Source organism: Lipotes vexillifer, unplaced genomic scaffold (genome assembly GCF_000442215.2).
Source record: "Lipotes vexillifer unplaced genomic scaffold, Lipotes_vexillifer_v1.1 scaffold899, whole genome shotgun sequence".
In the NCBI taxonomy this organism is placed as follows: Eukaryota; Metazoa; Chordata; class Mammalia; order Artiodactyla; family Lipotidae; genus Lipotes; species Lipotes vexillifer.
The window spans coordinates 771,590-786,924 of NW_006784311.1; the positions used below are offsets into that span (position 1 = coordinate 771,590).

Consider the following 15,335-nt stretch of genomic DNA (forward strand, 5'->3'; position numbering starts at 1 on the left):
GATGCAGGGGGCACGGGTTCGTGCCCCGGTCCGGGAAGATCCCACATGCCGTGGAGTGGCTGGGCCCGTGAGCCATGGCCGCTGAGCCTGCGCGTCCGGAGCCTCTGCTCCGCAATGGGAGAGGCCACAAGCTCCGCATCAAAAAAAAAAAAAAAAAAGGTCAAAGGCAAATGGCCAAAGGATTCCTTGCCCTGTAGCTGTAGCAGCCACCAGCTATTGAAGACAAAGCCCCTGGTCTACTGGCCAGAGCCAAGAGCTGAATGAAGGTGACAGTCAGCTCCCAGGGCTCCTAATCAGCACCCCCATGTCGAGTAACTTCGGAGTAGTTGGATTAGAGACAAGGCTGACATCTCATCTTCCAGCCTGGGCAGGGCGCCCCAGCTGGGGTGAGGGCGGGTGACCCAGGGCTGAGTGGAGGGCCTGGCCTCTGCCCAGGGGGCTGCTGCCTGAAGCACGCTAGCCTCCGGGCTGGGCCCTTTCTCCCCCGCCCCCCTCCTAATCTCTCCTCGCTCACATTTTGGCCCCACTCACTTTTCTTCATCTCCCTCTCGAGAGCCCCTCCCCTTTTCTCCACCCTTTGCCGGAGTGCAGGACCCGGTGAGCTTTTGCTGGGCCTCGGGAAGCACACGTGTGCGCCCAGGTGCCAGGGGACTTTCCAGGGCAGTAAATCTGCTTTTGGCTAAAACTGGACCTGATCTTCTGTTAGCCCTAATCATCAATTAGCACCGGACTCTGCAGACGGTCCAGGGGAGGGTCCAGTACTCACTGCCATCGCCACCTCCTCCCTTTGCCCTGTCCCCTCGTTCCCCAGGGTCTTGGGGCAGCCCTGCCACTGAGCTCAGTCATTGGTGCCATGCTGGACAGGGGCAGGCTGGGCAAGCGGTGGGCCAGCTCTGGCTGGAGGCTTCACAAAGGGCTTCCAAAGGGCCCACGGCAGCCCCGTGTGGGAGGGGGGTAGGCAGGGGCAGGCAGGATGGGTCCTCTCCCTTTAGACAGCCTGAGAGGGAGGGGTCACCCCACTCAAGGCCACCTGGCCAGTCCATGGCAGTGCTGGAAGCCAGTGCTCAGAAGGGACCAGGTTGAGCAGGTGATCTCAGAAGGGGCCCACCTCCGGCTCTCACATTCTCAGACGTGCTGATTCTTTGACTCTGGTGGCGGGGGGACAGGCAGAGCCCCCAGGGATCCAGGAAGAGGGAAAAGCATGGCCTTGGAAGTCAGAAGAACCTGGGGTTGAGCTCTAGGCATCTGACCTTGTGACATCAAGTGCCATCAAACACGCCATGTTCGCAATGTGAGCCCCTCAAAACCCCTTTCAGTTCTTTTGGTTACGTACCCAGAAGGAGAATTGCTGAATCACGTGGTAATTCTATTTTTCAATCTTTGGAATTGCCAAACTGTTTTCCACAGTGGCTGCACCATCACCATCTAATTTTAGAATAGTTTCATCACCACCAAAGGCATCCCCATCCCCGTTAGCAGTCACTTTCCATCACCCCCCCACCCCAGCCCCTGGCACCACCAGTCTGCTTTCTGTTTCTGTGGATTTATCTATTCTGGACATTTCATATAAAGGAATCATACAGTATGAGGTCTTTTGTGTCTGGCTCCTTGCACTTAGCATCACGTTTTCAAGATTCACTCATGTTGGAACATGTGTCAGAATTCCATTCCTTGTTATGGCTGAATAATATTCCATTGCATGGATAGAGGACATTTTGTTTATCCATTCAGCTGTCAACTCACTTTTGGACTCTTTCTACCTTTTGATCTTTTGTGAATAATGCTGCTCTGAGCATTCCTATTCGCCTTTCTTGTGTGGAAACACGCAAGGCTGCGGAATTGGGCAATTAGCAGGTAAGCGCTGCCAGCAGCCAGACTACAGTGGGACTGTGAAGGCAGCCTGCCTGGAACGCTCTGTTGAGAGCTTTGCTTTTGAAGGCAAGTCTAGAGCGAGGCTGTAGTCACGGGCAGGCCAAGGAAAGGTTGTCAACTCCGGGGAGGGAGAGTTGAGGTGGGGTCTGAGGGCTTCTGGGCACCCTCAGCTGCTTCGGGAGGGCTGTTGGGAGGGCCTGGCTGAGCTCCCTGGTGACGGAATGAGCTGCAGCCCACGGGGAGCAAGGCGGTGGGGTGAGGGAGAAGCAAGATGCACGGCAGAGTCTCTCCCACCCCAGGCCTGTCCATCCCTTCCCAGGGAAGGAGCCCCACTGGCACGACTTGCATCCATCTGGGCCCCCGAGACGGTCTGACCCACAGGGAGGCTCCAGTTCCAGGCCTCAGCCCCGCGACGTCACTCGGGGAGCAGCCGCTGGGAAAGGTCGGTCTGGGCTTCGGGCTGAAAAGCCCGACACTTGTGCCTGCCTGGCCTAGGAGCAGACGCTGGACGGTAGAAGGGAAGAGAGGACAGGGAAACAGCAGCGAGGGCCCACAGCAGCCTCCACAGCCACCCTGGCTCTGAGCCTGGCTCCCAGCAAATCCCTCTGAGCCACCCTCGTGGGCTCACCTTAGGAGCCAGGAGGCCCAGGGGTGGGGAAGTGGGAGGTCTAAGTCCCAGGCCCAATTAAGAGATCAGATGATGAAAGGTTTGGGAGCTTTTAAGGTGAGGAGAGCTGGGCTGGTATAAAGCACTGTGACCGCCGGGCAGCGCCAGGGCCGCAGGCATTGGGGACAGGGCTTTCTAGAGCCATGGCCCAGCAGTGGGGCCCTCAAAGGTTTGCAGGTGGGCAGCCACAGACCAGCTTTGAGGACAGCACCCAGGGGAGCGTCTTCACCTACACCAACAGCAACTCCACCAGAGGTGAGCGAATAGGTGCCAAGACTGGGTCACGCTGGCTAGAACGGCCCTCCTGGGACACAGGCCCGAGTGGCCTTCTCTCTTAGCCTTTATGATAACATGAATGGGGGGGTCCTCTCTGAATATAAAAGGACAACGTAATATCGAATACGCATTTTCAAACCACATGGGCTTCCCAGACCCTTTGAGAATTCCTGTCCCAGGAAAGTTCATGAACTCTTCCCGTGTGGCCCCAGACTGCTAGTGAGCGCTCAATACACTCATCCCTGAGCTTCCAGGGAGGGAACTGGGCCTGAGTCATCTTTGCATCTCCCAAAGCCAAATGGAGGCCACCAGCAGGAGTGACGGGCTGGGTTGGCCCGCAGGAGGGTGAGTGACTTCGAGAGCCTAAGGGGAGAAGAGACCGTGGTGGTGGTGGCCATCTTTTGCCCCAATTCACGCCCAGAGCCCATGGCCTCTGGTGGTATATGCTAGGGAAGAGGCTAGCTCGGCTCCCGGGGCAGCTGTTCTGCTCCGAGCTGTCCCAGTAGAGAGGGCTTTGGCCCAAAAGAAAGCCGAAAACTCCATCGAGGCAGCCCGAGTTCTGCCCTGGGCATGCCAGCCCATCAGAGACCTGAGGACTGTAATGACCCTCAGCCCCTGGCCCCCATCCCTGGGTCCCTTCTTCAAACCAAAGACCTTCCATTCCTTTAAGAATGTCTCACGTGCTGCAGTTTCCAGAAGCCACACCAGCTCCTTGACAGCCGTGAAGTTCACCTTGACCTGACTGCACCCCAGAATGTCCTCGATGTAGACACAACAATGCTCTCCCTGGAGGCCCATGGGGTTTCATCGATGCACAAGATTCCTTATTGTAAAATTTTTTCAAAAGTTCAAGTGTCTACCAAAGTAGAGGGGAGAGTATAATGGCCCCCGGGTATCCATCACTTGTCTTATTTCATCTCTAACCCCCTCCACTAATCACTCCTACCGATTTCTGGAAGCAGATCCAAGACATCACATCATTTCCTCTGTAAATCTTCGGTAGGTACCTGTAAGAGGAAAGGACTCTTTAAAAACACTACCACAAGGTCATACTTTTAGAGGTTCCCCCTCAACCTCCTTGCAATTTATTTGTTGAAGAAAGCGAGTCTGTTGTCCCCAGACTCACCCACTTCAGACTTTGCTGAAGGCTCCCCACACCCTTCTGCCATGCCTGTTTCCGTCAACTAGCTGTCGAGCTGAAGGTCTGCCGGGCAGCCAGGCAGATGTGTCCGGTGTTTGGGCGAGCCCGCTCCATTAGGAGGGGGTCCCTTTTTCCACAGTGTTGGCAGCTGCTGACACTCAACGCCAGGACCCATTAAACCACTGGGGATTTCGAAATGGTGACATTGGGATTCTTCTGACCCTGTCTTCACTTATTAGCTTCACTACTTTGATAAAGAGAAACAGGCTCTCACGTGCTATCGGGTTGCCCAGGGATACAGTGTGCGTGGGAAAGGCAGAAGAGATGCTTGAGTCTCCTTCTATTTCACCCAGTTCCAAATAGTGACTTGGTTCCCCAATGAAGCCAGTTGGGTTTGACGTCAGCGTCTCCTTTCTCTCCCACTAAGAATCGCGTTCTTAAGGGCTGTGGGTAGAGTTGGAATTAGAATATCATTTCGTTACTCATTTGCTTTATCTCAAACACACTCAAAATGGTCTCAGAATGATGACGCCAACACTATCGCCAACAACATCATTACCCAAAGCTTAACCTTTGGACAGGTCTTTTCATCCTTTGGGAACGTGCCACCAGGCTCGAATAGGCAAACTAGCGTCTTTTTGAGTCCCTCCAAGTAGCCCCTCTCTATGTGACCATGCCACCGAGTGCATATGTGGTCGGATCCATTTGTTTTATTTTTGATTTTTCAGGGATTGCTTTTTAAAATTTAATGTTGTTTTATAATTATGGAATAAAATATTTACAAGGTTCCAAATTAAAATCTAGAAAGCAAGGTATACTGGAAGAAATCTTGCTTCCTGCCGGCCCCCATACCCAATTCCCTCCCGCCCTGTATTTCTCAAGAGACCCTTACCTGGGAGTTGACTGTGATACCCTTCTCACGCTCATTTCTTCACAAAACTAGACCTGAAACTTCCAGGGGAAGGGGGCAGGCCGGTGCACCTGCTCTTGCTGCACTGCCGGAGGCCCCCTCATTTTGCTTCCCACGTTTGGAGCACTCCTGTCCCTTCTGTGCCACACACAGCCCTCGTCCCTGCCTGATTCAGACTCCATGGGTGGGTCTTCCTCCAGGAAGGACGGTTGGGCTGCCTTGTTTTGAAACCGTCCCAGCCCCTCTCACTTGCCTGCAAGCCGGAGCATTCCACACACCTCCTAGTTCCAGATGCTTTTCTCACGCTAACCCATCGGACTTTCTGGGTCAGATCTGCTGGCAATTTGGGGGGTTGCTGTTCTCAGGCCCATCAGCAACCCCAGTGCTTTCCCTCTGCTCCCTTTTGCACAGAAACGGGCACTACACAGCTGTTAAGTAGTCAAAGGCCTGTTCCTTGGGAGCCTGTGGTATCTAGCGTGGTTGCAGATATTGTCGGCAGGTTTCTGGGAGCTCCCTGCGGTAGGGGAGAATGAGGCCCAGGCACAGAAGGGTTCAGGGGAGAGGACCAAGCCAGCCAACCACACTCCAGGAGGCCGACGTGGCATATGGCGGGGTGCAGATCAGACGGGGGCATGGCACCCAGCAGTGATGATGAGGGGTGCTGCCTTGTTAAGTTCAAGGATGCCCGTGCAGGCATCTAGCAGGCCGTGGCCTCGAGCTTGAGAGACGGAAAGGAGGGAAGGTTGTCTGCAGGTGGGCAAAGCTAGAGGGGAAGACCAGTCACAAAGGTGAGTGCGGTGGGCGGAAGGCAGGAGGGCTGAGGGGAGATTCTGATGGGGTGAGGGGGGCGGCACAGATGTAGCTGTGCCCTCTGTGTCTCCTGCCTCCAGACCCCTTCGACGGCCCCAATTACCACATCGCCCCCAGATGGGTGTACCACCTGACCAGTGTCTGGATGGTCTTCGTGCTCATCGCCTCCATCTTCACGAACGGGTCCGTGCTGGCAGCCACCATGAAGTTCAAGAAGCTGCGCCACCCTCTGAACTGGATGCTGGTGAACTTGGCCGTCGCTGACCTGGCGGAGACGGTCATTGCCAGCACCATCAGCGTTGTGAACCAGATGTACGGCTACTTTGTGCTGGGCCACCCCTTGTGCATCGTGGAGGGCTTCACTGTCTCCTTGTGTGGTAAGCCAGCCGGGGCCTGGGCACAGCCTCCCATGCGTAAAGGAAACACTCATGCGGCAAAATCCGCAGGTGTGCCTCTGGGGCGTGTTCGAGGCACATCTCTGAACGGGGACACACAGATCCACATAATCTCAGAACAGTGTGGGAGGGGAGGCCTCCGAGATATTGAAACTAGATCCTACCAGCCCCATTGCTAATATCTCCGCGGGTTGTGACCCTGTTCACATCAGCACCTGTGCTCCCGGCTCCGTGCTGTAAGGCATCTAGGATGCTGCACACAGGGTCCAAGGCCTGAGGGCCTCCCGTCCCAGACAGTGAGCACATGGCGTCACCAGTAGCCTCAGAGGAGTGTGACTTGGAGGAGGTGGCGATGAGGGAGCCGAATGTCGACTCAGCGGGACAGGAAGGGGCACAGACAGCTGGGCTGGCTGGGTGGCCAGAGCGCGGGTGAGCACACAGCGGGCGGCAATAGGCCCAGGACAGCACGCTGAGGAGTGGGGAGGAGGGGGCCCCATGGGGAGACCGGGAGGAGGCTGGCTGACGGCGTGGAGGCTGAAGGAGGGAGCGAGGGCTGAGCCAGGGAGAGCAGGGTGTGGGTCTGCACCGGGTGCCAGGCAAGGCCAGGGTGGCAGGGTTTCCTTGCCAGTGGCCCATGAAGAAGAGGCACACAGGCAGGCCTGGCAAAGGCCAAGCACATCTCAGAGGCCTTTGCACCATGTCCCCAGGACAGAACCAAGGGCTGTGGCGTTGCACCTTGGAGTCCACCTGAGATGACAGGGAGCCCAAGGGCCACAGCACTCACCACGTGCAGCCTGTCTCCAGGCCCCCGGCCATCAAAGCAGTGAAGGCTTGTAGCTGCCTTCCCATTTTTCAAGTTTCCCAGGGCCACCTGGTCACAATGCCTCGGTCCTTAGCTCCCACATCTAACTTGGGTTTGTCTTGTTACTGCCTGAAGTGATCTCCAATTCAGATTCTGAGGAGACGAATGACAGAAAGACACTAGGACTAGAGGGACAGGGGAGTGGGGACCTGGTCAATGACTTGAATTACTAGTGGTGTCAGCTCCACCAAGTTACTTTACCAGGGAAGGTTAGGCAGAGAAAGTCCATCCCAAGTTCCAACACTCCATGCACCTCAGTAGCTGGTGCCTGGCCCCCCTGGGTGGCTCCTCGCTTACGCCTGTCTTGCCTTTGTAACTGTTCGAGGTCTGCTCTCGGGTCACCAGTTTTGGGGCCACAGACATCCTCAGCCCTCTGGGGAAGCCCGTGGACCCCTTCTTAGAAGAACGTTGGCAAATGTGCACAATGAGATCCATAGGATTACGAGGGAAGCCAATGATACTGAAATATAGTTATCAAAGTATTAAACACTAGTGACATACTCCTTCATTAAAAGTATTAGTATTAACAGTATTTTTAGAAGTATTTGTGACGCCATTCTCTATTAAGGTATCAAATAACTGTATCTGGCCAGACAGCCACTGAAATGTCAAAGCAGTAATGAATATAGTCATATTGGGAAATGTTTGCCACCCCTGTAAAGTGACCAAGTCACGGGCACTGCTAATGCTACCACACTCGTAATGGAAGTAAAGAAGGCCAAGTGTCCAGTAGAGCTTAGTGGAAGCAAAGACATCATTTTCCCCACCCCAGCTCATGGAGCCCCAGATTCCATCCACAGACCACTGCATGGTGGGCGGTGCTGAGAGGCCTGGGCTGAGGGGAGGCCTGCCCACCGGCAGGAGGGCACAGCTTTCTGCACACGTCCTGTTTCCTTGCTCTGGGCTGGGACTGCAGTACCTCAGTGTGGCCTCAGGTGTGTACGTGGCCGTCAGGAGTTGCACTGACAGCATCACAAGAAAGGCTGGTGGCCGAGTAAAAGAGAGATGGGAAGCGAGGTGGGCCATGAGGCCAAATCAGAGAAGGCAAGGGGAGGCGGGTGCAGGCCCAGTGGGGAAGGAGCCGGGAAAGCAGGGGTTAGAGAAAGAAACTGACCAAGAGACCCGCGGCTCCCCGGACCGGAAAACACTTTTTGGAGAATTAGCTTTTGCAGGTAGGTGGGGGGTGTCCTCTTGATCTTGAAAAGCATTGACTCAAAGCACTCCTCTGTCTGCTTCTCCCCCTGCAGGGATCACCGGTCTCTGGTCCTTGGCCATCATTTCCTGGGAGAGGTGGATGGTGGTCTGCAAGCCCTTTGGCAACGTGAGATTTGATGCCAAGTTGGCCATTGCGGGCATTGCCTTCTCCTGGATCTGGGCTGCTGTGTGGACAGCTCCACCCATCTTTGGCTGGAGCAGGTAAGGGTGCCAGGGTGCCAGGAAGGCGATTCGTGTAGAACAGAGCAGGGAGGGTCAAACTTGTGATTCCCTTTGTGACCTCGGGGCAAATCATTTCCTGTCCCTGGGCCTTTGTGGCTCCACGAGTAAACTGAGGATGGACCTGCCTCTCCCTGAGACCCCTTGGAGCGCACACTGTCTGTGAATGCGTGACTCTGCCTGGCTGCAAGGTGGAAATGGGCCCTGTGGTCCCCAAGCCTCTGGAAAAGTCTGTTTCTCCCAAACAGGAGCAGCTCATGAGAACACATAGAGAAACGCTGCCGGCTGAGGCCACAGGCACGTTTGGATTCCAGAGCCCTCTTGCCTACTCTGCCCCAGGCCTCTTCCTTGCACCTGCTGAGGGGCCCCCTTTCCGAGGCTCCTTGGGTCGTAGGTACACCTGGGCTGTCGGTTACAGTGTCCTCGCCAGGTGGATCCTTTGGGGGAAGTTCCGCATTTCCAAGGAAACGGCTTAGGTGTTTGAGGGGCTGGACGGGACAAGGCCGTTGCATTTGTATCTTGCACTGCAGGCATCAGTGCGAGGAACCAGGCCCTGTCTGTACCCTCCTCATGCTCCCGTGCCCACAGTGGCTGCGATTGTTGAACACGTGCTCATTGAATCCTCAGGGGTTCACAGGTGTTAAGACAAGAGGGTGCCTCGCCTTCCCTTCATAAAAAGGGGATGTGACTGGGGCTATGAAAATGTTGTGGAACCAGATAGTGGTGATGGATGCACAACATTGTGAATGTACCAAACCTCATAATTACATTATGTGTATTTTACCTCAGTAAAAAAGAAGGGAACGTAAGACCAGAGACGGACAAGGATTTCCTAAAATCCTTCGGAAGGGCTTCCTTTGGGGGTGATGAAAACGTTCTGGAGCTACAGACAGAGGTGGCAGTTGCACAACATTGTGAACGTACTAAATGCCTCCGAATTGTTCACTTCAAAAATGGTTAATTCATGTAACGTGAATTTCACCTCAATAAAAAAGCCCAACAACCTTACCCAAGTCAGTGGTGTGCTGGGGCGGGCAGGGGCTCGGGTCCCTGCCCACTTCAGGACGGGCTGCCGGCCCTTCTCCCCAGGTACTGGCCCCACGGCCTGAAGACTTCGTGTGGCCCGGATGTGTTCAGCGGCAGCTCTTACCCTGGGGTGCAGTCTTACATGATCGCGCTCATGATCACCTGCTGCTTCATCCCACTCAGCGTTATCGTGCTCTGCTACCTGCAAGTGTGGCTGGCCATCCGAGCGGTGAGCCCCACACCCCCCCAGCTTCACCCCTGCAGGCAGGCTCATGAACGTCAGGGAGGTCTAGGCTGGCACAGAGGACCGCCCAGTCCGCTCTCCAGCCCCAAAACCAGATATCTGGAATTGCCAGAATCTGCCAATGCCTTTGAGGTGGCAGGTGCAGCCCTGGCTCCCTCGGCCTCGCCCCTACAGGATGGGAAGGGACTGCCTGCCTCCTCGTGGAGGGACCCAATAAGGGACCACAACTGCATTTCCTCCTGATCCCGGGGATGGAAAGCCAGCCTCTGTCACGGAGTGGAGCACAGCTGGCCAGATCCAAAGGCTAAACTTGCCAGTCAAGGGGTGTTTTGAAAAGGCTGCTACCGGAGTGCTCGCGTCCCGTTCACATGCCATCTGCCCCCCAGACCTGTACTCCACCCTCCCCCCGGGAAGGTGATACCCTGGTGTGAGAAATCAGAGCGAAGCAGGAGAACGAGATCGGGGTCCTGAACACTGTGCGTACGTTGTCCCTTTGTCAATCAGCTTACCTACAATCAGCTTGATCTGGAGATGCCATCTGTCCCTGTTGGGCTCCTGCCTGGCACAGGGAATAAGAGGCCTCTGGGGCGGCACCTGTCCTCTATGAAGCGGCTTGTGCCCACAATCGGATCAGCATGTGCTTATGAGCTCTTTGTGGAGTGGAGGCCACGGGCTGGAGCTAAGCTCCCCCGACCTCACTGCCTTCAGTGTGTGACCTGTTCCCTCCTCACTCCCCTCACCATGTTGGCGGTCAGGGATCGGAAGCTACTTAGCTGACTCCCACAGGTATCCACACACAGCTGGGTCCGAGTGAGCTCTGGGCTGCGCAGCCCAGGCTCCAGAACGCGCTCCAGCCCTCAGTCACCCCTCATCCCCATTCAGCTGTCTGCTGCCGGTCCCTGCCTGCAGCAAGTGGCAGCTGCCCCTGTGTCTTCTCCTGCCCGGCCACTCAGACCTGACCATGGGAGGGGACACTCTGGTAAGGGACCAGGTGAGGCTAGGCACAGCCTCCTTACCTACTTCACAGACTCCTAACAGGAAGCAAGCTAAGCCAAGAGCTCGGCGGGCACAGCTCAGGGCTGTCTTAGCCAAGCCCAGCTGTGCCACCTCCAAGCCTGGAAGAGCTCCCACAAGGCTGGCCCCACTTGGGTGGCTCGGGTACTGCACAGCTGGGCCCATCTGCTTCTCCCCGCTGCCGTCCCTGACTAGCCACCCAAGCAGCAGCAACACGGAATCCCCTGGGGTACGGAGCCCTGAGGGGTCCTCCCACTCAATGTCCCCGGGGGCCACTCTCTGTCCCCCCCAGGTGGCAAAGCAGCAGAAAGAATCCGAATCCACCCGGAAGGCAGAGAAGGAGGTAACCCGCATGGTGATGGTGATGATCTTTGCGTACTGCCTCTGCTGGGGGCCCTACACATTCTTTGCATGCTTTGCCGCTGCGCACCCGGGCTACGCCTTCCACCCTCTGGTGGCCGCCCTGCCAGCCTACGTCGCCAAAAGTGCCACCATCTACAACCCCATCATCTATGTCTTTATGAACCGGCAGGTAAGTCACGCAGTGGACAGGGCAAACTGGAAATGGACCCTGGAAGAGCCCAGGGATGGCCCCCACCTGGAAGCGTGTCTGTGGGAAGGCTGACAATGACCTCCAGGACAATAACCGGGGAAGGCTGAGCATGCGACCCAGCCCCAGCCAGCCCTCCCTCTGGATCCCTTTATGATCTGGGCCTGAGGGTGGGCATTTCCTGCAGTGCACTGTGTGCCGCATGCCCTTCCCCTCCGCTGGCATCTGGGCAAGCCCGGAGCTCAGACAGCCTAGGATTGCCAGATCATGCTATATGTCCCCTAGGCCTGCCCTTCTTGATTTCATAGACACAACTCTTCTCTTGAACGTAATCTTTCCATCTTCAAACGCTAACAGTGACCAGGACACAAAGAGGCCCTTCTTGCCTGTGCTGATCTTTGGCTGTTGTGACTTTATGGGTTAGTTCAGGCAGGACATGCTGTGGTCTTGCTAGATGGCAGCCCACAAGTCCTAGGCCTCTTAGTAGGTTACGGGTGATTCAGGCTCATCATCTTCCAAGTGCAATTTGCCTTATTCGTCCTTGAATCCATCATACCCACTTCACTAAGGTGCAGCTGTGATGTGACTTGATGATGACCAGCAAGGTCTGTGGGTCAGAAATACCACACCCTCAGGGGCGTCCCATCTCACCATGGTAACGTTTAAGTATCAAGTCGGACCAGCACCACAAAGGAGTCCCCGGGACTCCACTGTTGGCACCGCAACACCCAGAGCATAGCTCTACACCTGACCACTGTTTCCCGTCTTTTACATGGGTCTCTTTTTAGGTCTGGCTTCTGGTTGTGGAATCCTAGGCCATCTTGCCAAGTATTGTCTCTACTTGAGCCTTTCCATTCTCTCCTTCTGGAACTCCCCTTCCTCCACAATCATCTGCACTTCCAGACTCTCCAGACTTTGGAACTTTGCTTTCACCCTTTCCACACTGTTATCCCTTCCTGTTGCATTCAAGAGAGAATGTTCTGGAATTCCACAAAGACGTGGAATTTTGCTCTTTTTGGTTTGCTGCTGATGCCCCGAGGACACAGTCTAGTACAGAGTGGGTGCCCAGTATGTAGATTATATCTCCTATCATCACTGAGTTAAGAACAATGCTTTGAGAATACAAAGCATTGTTCTTAACTCAGTGACGACAGGAGATACAATCTGAGAAGTGAATACAGCCCACATGCCTTTAGGGGTGGAGCAGTAAAGAGCAGGGCGCTCCTGATGCCAGAAGACTCTCTTGGCTGAAGAGATGATCATTCTGGTGGCAAGAGATCTGAGATGAAGGTGTGGGCAGTGTTGGTTGTTTCTGAGGGAGAGTCTGTTCCAGGCCCCTCTCCTAGGTCCTGACAGGTACCCATAACCTTTGGTGTTCCTTGGCTTGTAGACGAGTCTCCCCAGTCTCTGCCTTTACCTTCCCTCTGGGTCTGATTCCAAATTCCCTTGTTTTCATGAGGACACCAGTCATTGGATTAGTGCCCACCCTACTCTGGCATGACCTCATGATAGTATACATCTTAATCACATCTGCAGAGACTATTTCCAAATAAGGTCACAGTCACAGGCTCCAGGGGTCAGGACTTGAACATATCTCTGGGGGAACACATTTGGGCCCACAATAGTCACCATCAACTGCTAAATTAGATGACTTAGATAATCGAGTACTCAGGAATAGACCATCCCCATGTGCAAGGAGTAACTGGAGGCTTCCTCCATTCTCCTTGTAGATTGTGAGTGTGTAAGCCATCAAGGTGACACTGAATGAACGCTTTCCTCAGAGTGCCCCAGCATTACATTTAGCCTAGCATGTTGGCCCTGCCTGCTCTGCTCAATAACACTTTCTGTCCTGCCAGTTTCGAAACTGCATCTTGCAGCTTTTGGGGAAGAAGGTGGATGATGGCTCTGAACTCTCCAGCGTTTCCAAAACAGAGGCCTCATCTGTCTCTTCGGTGTCACCTGCCTGAGTCGCCTGTCTCCCACTGGAACACGTAACCGGTCCCACCCTCCAGGGCTTTGGCCACCCGGCCCCTGCCCCTTTTCTCCATCCCTGTGAAATAAATGTAGTTTCTCTTTGCCAAAGGCAACCGAGTCATAGAGGCTGCCACTGCAGTGGGGGCACCCGAGCGAGCCTCTGAGAGCTGGGTCACTGGGTCGTGAGAGAGCACGTCAGGGAGAGAGGGGCACAGCACCGTACTTTGGAGCTGCTCATCTTTTCTAAGCCTCATGTCTACAGACGGGATAGAAGGGTCGCAAGAAAGGCGAGCGCGAGGCGGGCGGGCGCCCACATACCTCTCATTGGGCTGCTGGTGATGGAACAGGAAAGGGAGAGCCGAGAAGCAGCTGTCTGGGGAGGCGGGAGGAGCTAGCGAAGCCAGGCCCTTTAAGGCCCCTCTAGTAGAGCCTTGGAATCCCCGGAACACAGTCTCCATCTGGAGCGGTCCCGGGCCTGCCAGTCTGCGGTGAGGATGGCACGCTGCTTCTGCCAGGCCAGGGTGCCCAGCCCGACGAGCAGGAGCGCGGTGCCCGTGCGCAGGCGTGAGCTCAGCGGCGGCACTGGGCAGGCACACGCGCTGGAGGCCAGGGCCCAGAGGACGGTGGCCAGCGTGAGCAGCAGGCATGCCCAGAGGCACAGGCAGCCCCGGGGCTGGCTACGCATGCTCTCTGTCACCTCCACTTGGGTCACCTGCTGCAGAGCCTCCAGCTTGGCTACACGGCTCTTGAACGTGTCCATAACCTCCTGCAGGAGGAAGAGAGTGACACTGTCACGCCGATCCCCTGCCCCCCGGGGGTACTGGAGCCTCAGTGCGCGAGTTCCCAGATCGACTAAGCCGAAGCCGGAGCCGGGGAACAGGCGGCATGAACGGGAACACGGGATGCTGTGGGGCACAGCTTGAGGACCTGCCTCTTCCCTCGGTTCAGGGGTGTCAGAGCAGATTCACTCATCTTCTGCTTCTCTCGTCCCCACGGCCTTCTCACTGGCCGCTTCTCACAAGGTCCCCCTGTGAGGTTCTCACTCATATCTCCTTGGCTCTCTCGTAGGACAGGTAGGCCATTCTCTCCTCGGTGCAAGCCAGATTCTGTTTGAGGTGGTAAATGTTGTCCAGGTGCCCCTGTAGGTGCTCATTCACCTGTCCTTCCAGCTGCACTTGTCTTGGGAGCAAAGGAGAAAGTAACACTCCGTGAGCGCCCAGCCCCAAGCTTGTTCTGGGGCTGAGCGGTCCTCCCTCAGGACTAGACTTGGGTTCAGAATCCACCTTCCTCCTCCTTCTCCAGGGCTGCCTCAGAACACCCCAGGTGCACATCAGCCACACACCCACACCGATATTCATGTATCTTTTATATATAGTCACTCTTTTGTAACGGCTTTACAAAAATAGCAATAAACTAGCAGTTGCACAAATCGAGATCTAAACTGTCCGTGAGTGCTGTTAAATTCCATAGAGTCCCACACCAGTGTCTGGTATGCAGTAGTTCTTCCATAAAAGTCTGTTGATTATAGTGATGGAGCAGTCACAAAAGACCACATATTGTATGATTCCTTTTATAAGAAATGTCCAGAATAGGCCAATCCATAAAGACAGAAATAAGTCTGTGGTTTCTGGGGGCTGGATGGGGTAGGAGGTGGGGATTGACTGCTAGTGGGGATGGAATTTCTTTTGGAAACGATGACAATGTTCTGGACTGAGACTGCTCTGTGAATATTTTGCTAAAAACCCTGAACTTTACACTTTAAGTGGCTGAATTGTATGGGATGTGAATTGTAGCTCAATAAAGCTGTTTAAAACAAAAGCCAAAATCGGACTGTGGTAACGACTGCACAACTCAGTAAATTTACTAAAGATCATTGAAACAGTTAAAATGGTGCATTTTATGGCATGTAAATTATATCTCAGTAGACCTGTTAAAAAAACACAAATAAAACATCACTACCTGTTGTTTATGGCCACATATGTAAGCAGCAAAAGTCTAAAAACATGCCTGGAAAAGCTAAGCACCTAGTGAGGATAGCGAGGTGGGCAGAAAGGGGGAAGGGGAATGTGAGAGTTTCAGGCGAATCATCTTTTAAACTTTTATTTCTTAAAAAAATTTTTGAAGCAAATATATTAAGGCTTGAGAAAGCTGGGGGTGGTC

The 15,335-nt window shown here is 54.7% G+C and overlaps 2 protein-coding genes across 2 annotated transcripts; one reads left to right on the plus strand and one right to left on the minus strand.

Moving 5' to 3' along the window:
* Nucleotides 1–2,615: 2,615 nt before the first annotated feature.
* Nucleotides 2,616–13,283, plus strand: LOC103071571 (opsin 1, long wave sensitive). Its single transcript, XM_007456663.1, has 6 exons — nt 2,616–2,794; nt 5,757–6,053; nt 8,181–8,349; nt 9,457–9,622; nt 10,944–11,183; nt 13,058–13,283. The coding sequence occupies exons 1-6, from the start codon at nt 2,683–2,685 to the stop codon at nt 13,166–13,168; spliced, it is 1,095 nt and encodes a 364-aa protein (XP_007456725.1). The 5' UTR covers nt 2,616–2,682; the 3' UTR covers nt 13,169–13,283.
* A 301-nt stretch (nt 13,284–13,584) lies between these two features.
* Nucleotides 13,585–14,354, minus strand: LOC103074878 (testis-specific protein TEX28; the record flags this gene model as incomplete). Its single annotated transcript, XM_082931060.1, is given in 2 exon segments — nt 13,585–13,941; nt 14,219–14,354. Coding segments are annotated over 2 exon segments (493 nt in total), but the record flags the coding sequence as incomplete, so codon positions are not given.
* Nucleotides 14,355–15,335: the final 981 nt, after the last annotated feature.

What these genes read in the sequence shown, in the direction of transcription:
- LOC103071571 (XM_007456663.1), top strand. Translation starts at nt 2,683, where the DNA reads ATGGCCCAGCAGTGGGGCCCTCAAAGGTTTGCAGGTGGGCAGCCACAG. An exon ending in CAACAGCAACTCCACCAGAG is followed by an intron (nt 2,795 to 5,756) that starts GTGAGCGAATAG and finishes TCCTGCCTCCAG; the next exon opens with ACCCCTTCGACGGCCCCAAT. An exon ending in ATGTCTTTATGAACCGGCAG is followed by an intron (nt 11,184 to 13,057) that starts GTAAGTCACGCA and finishes CTGTCCTGCCAG; the next exon opens with TTTCGAAACTGCATCTTGCA.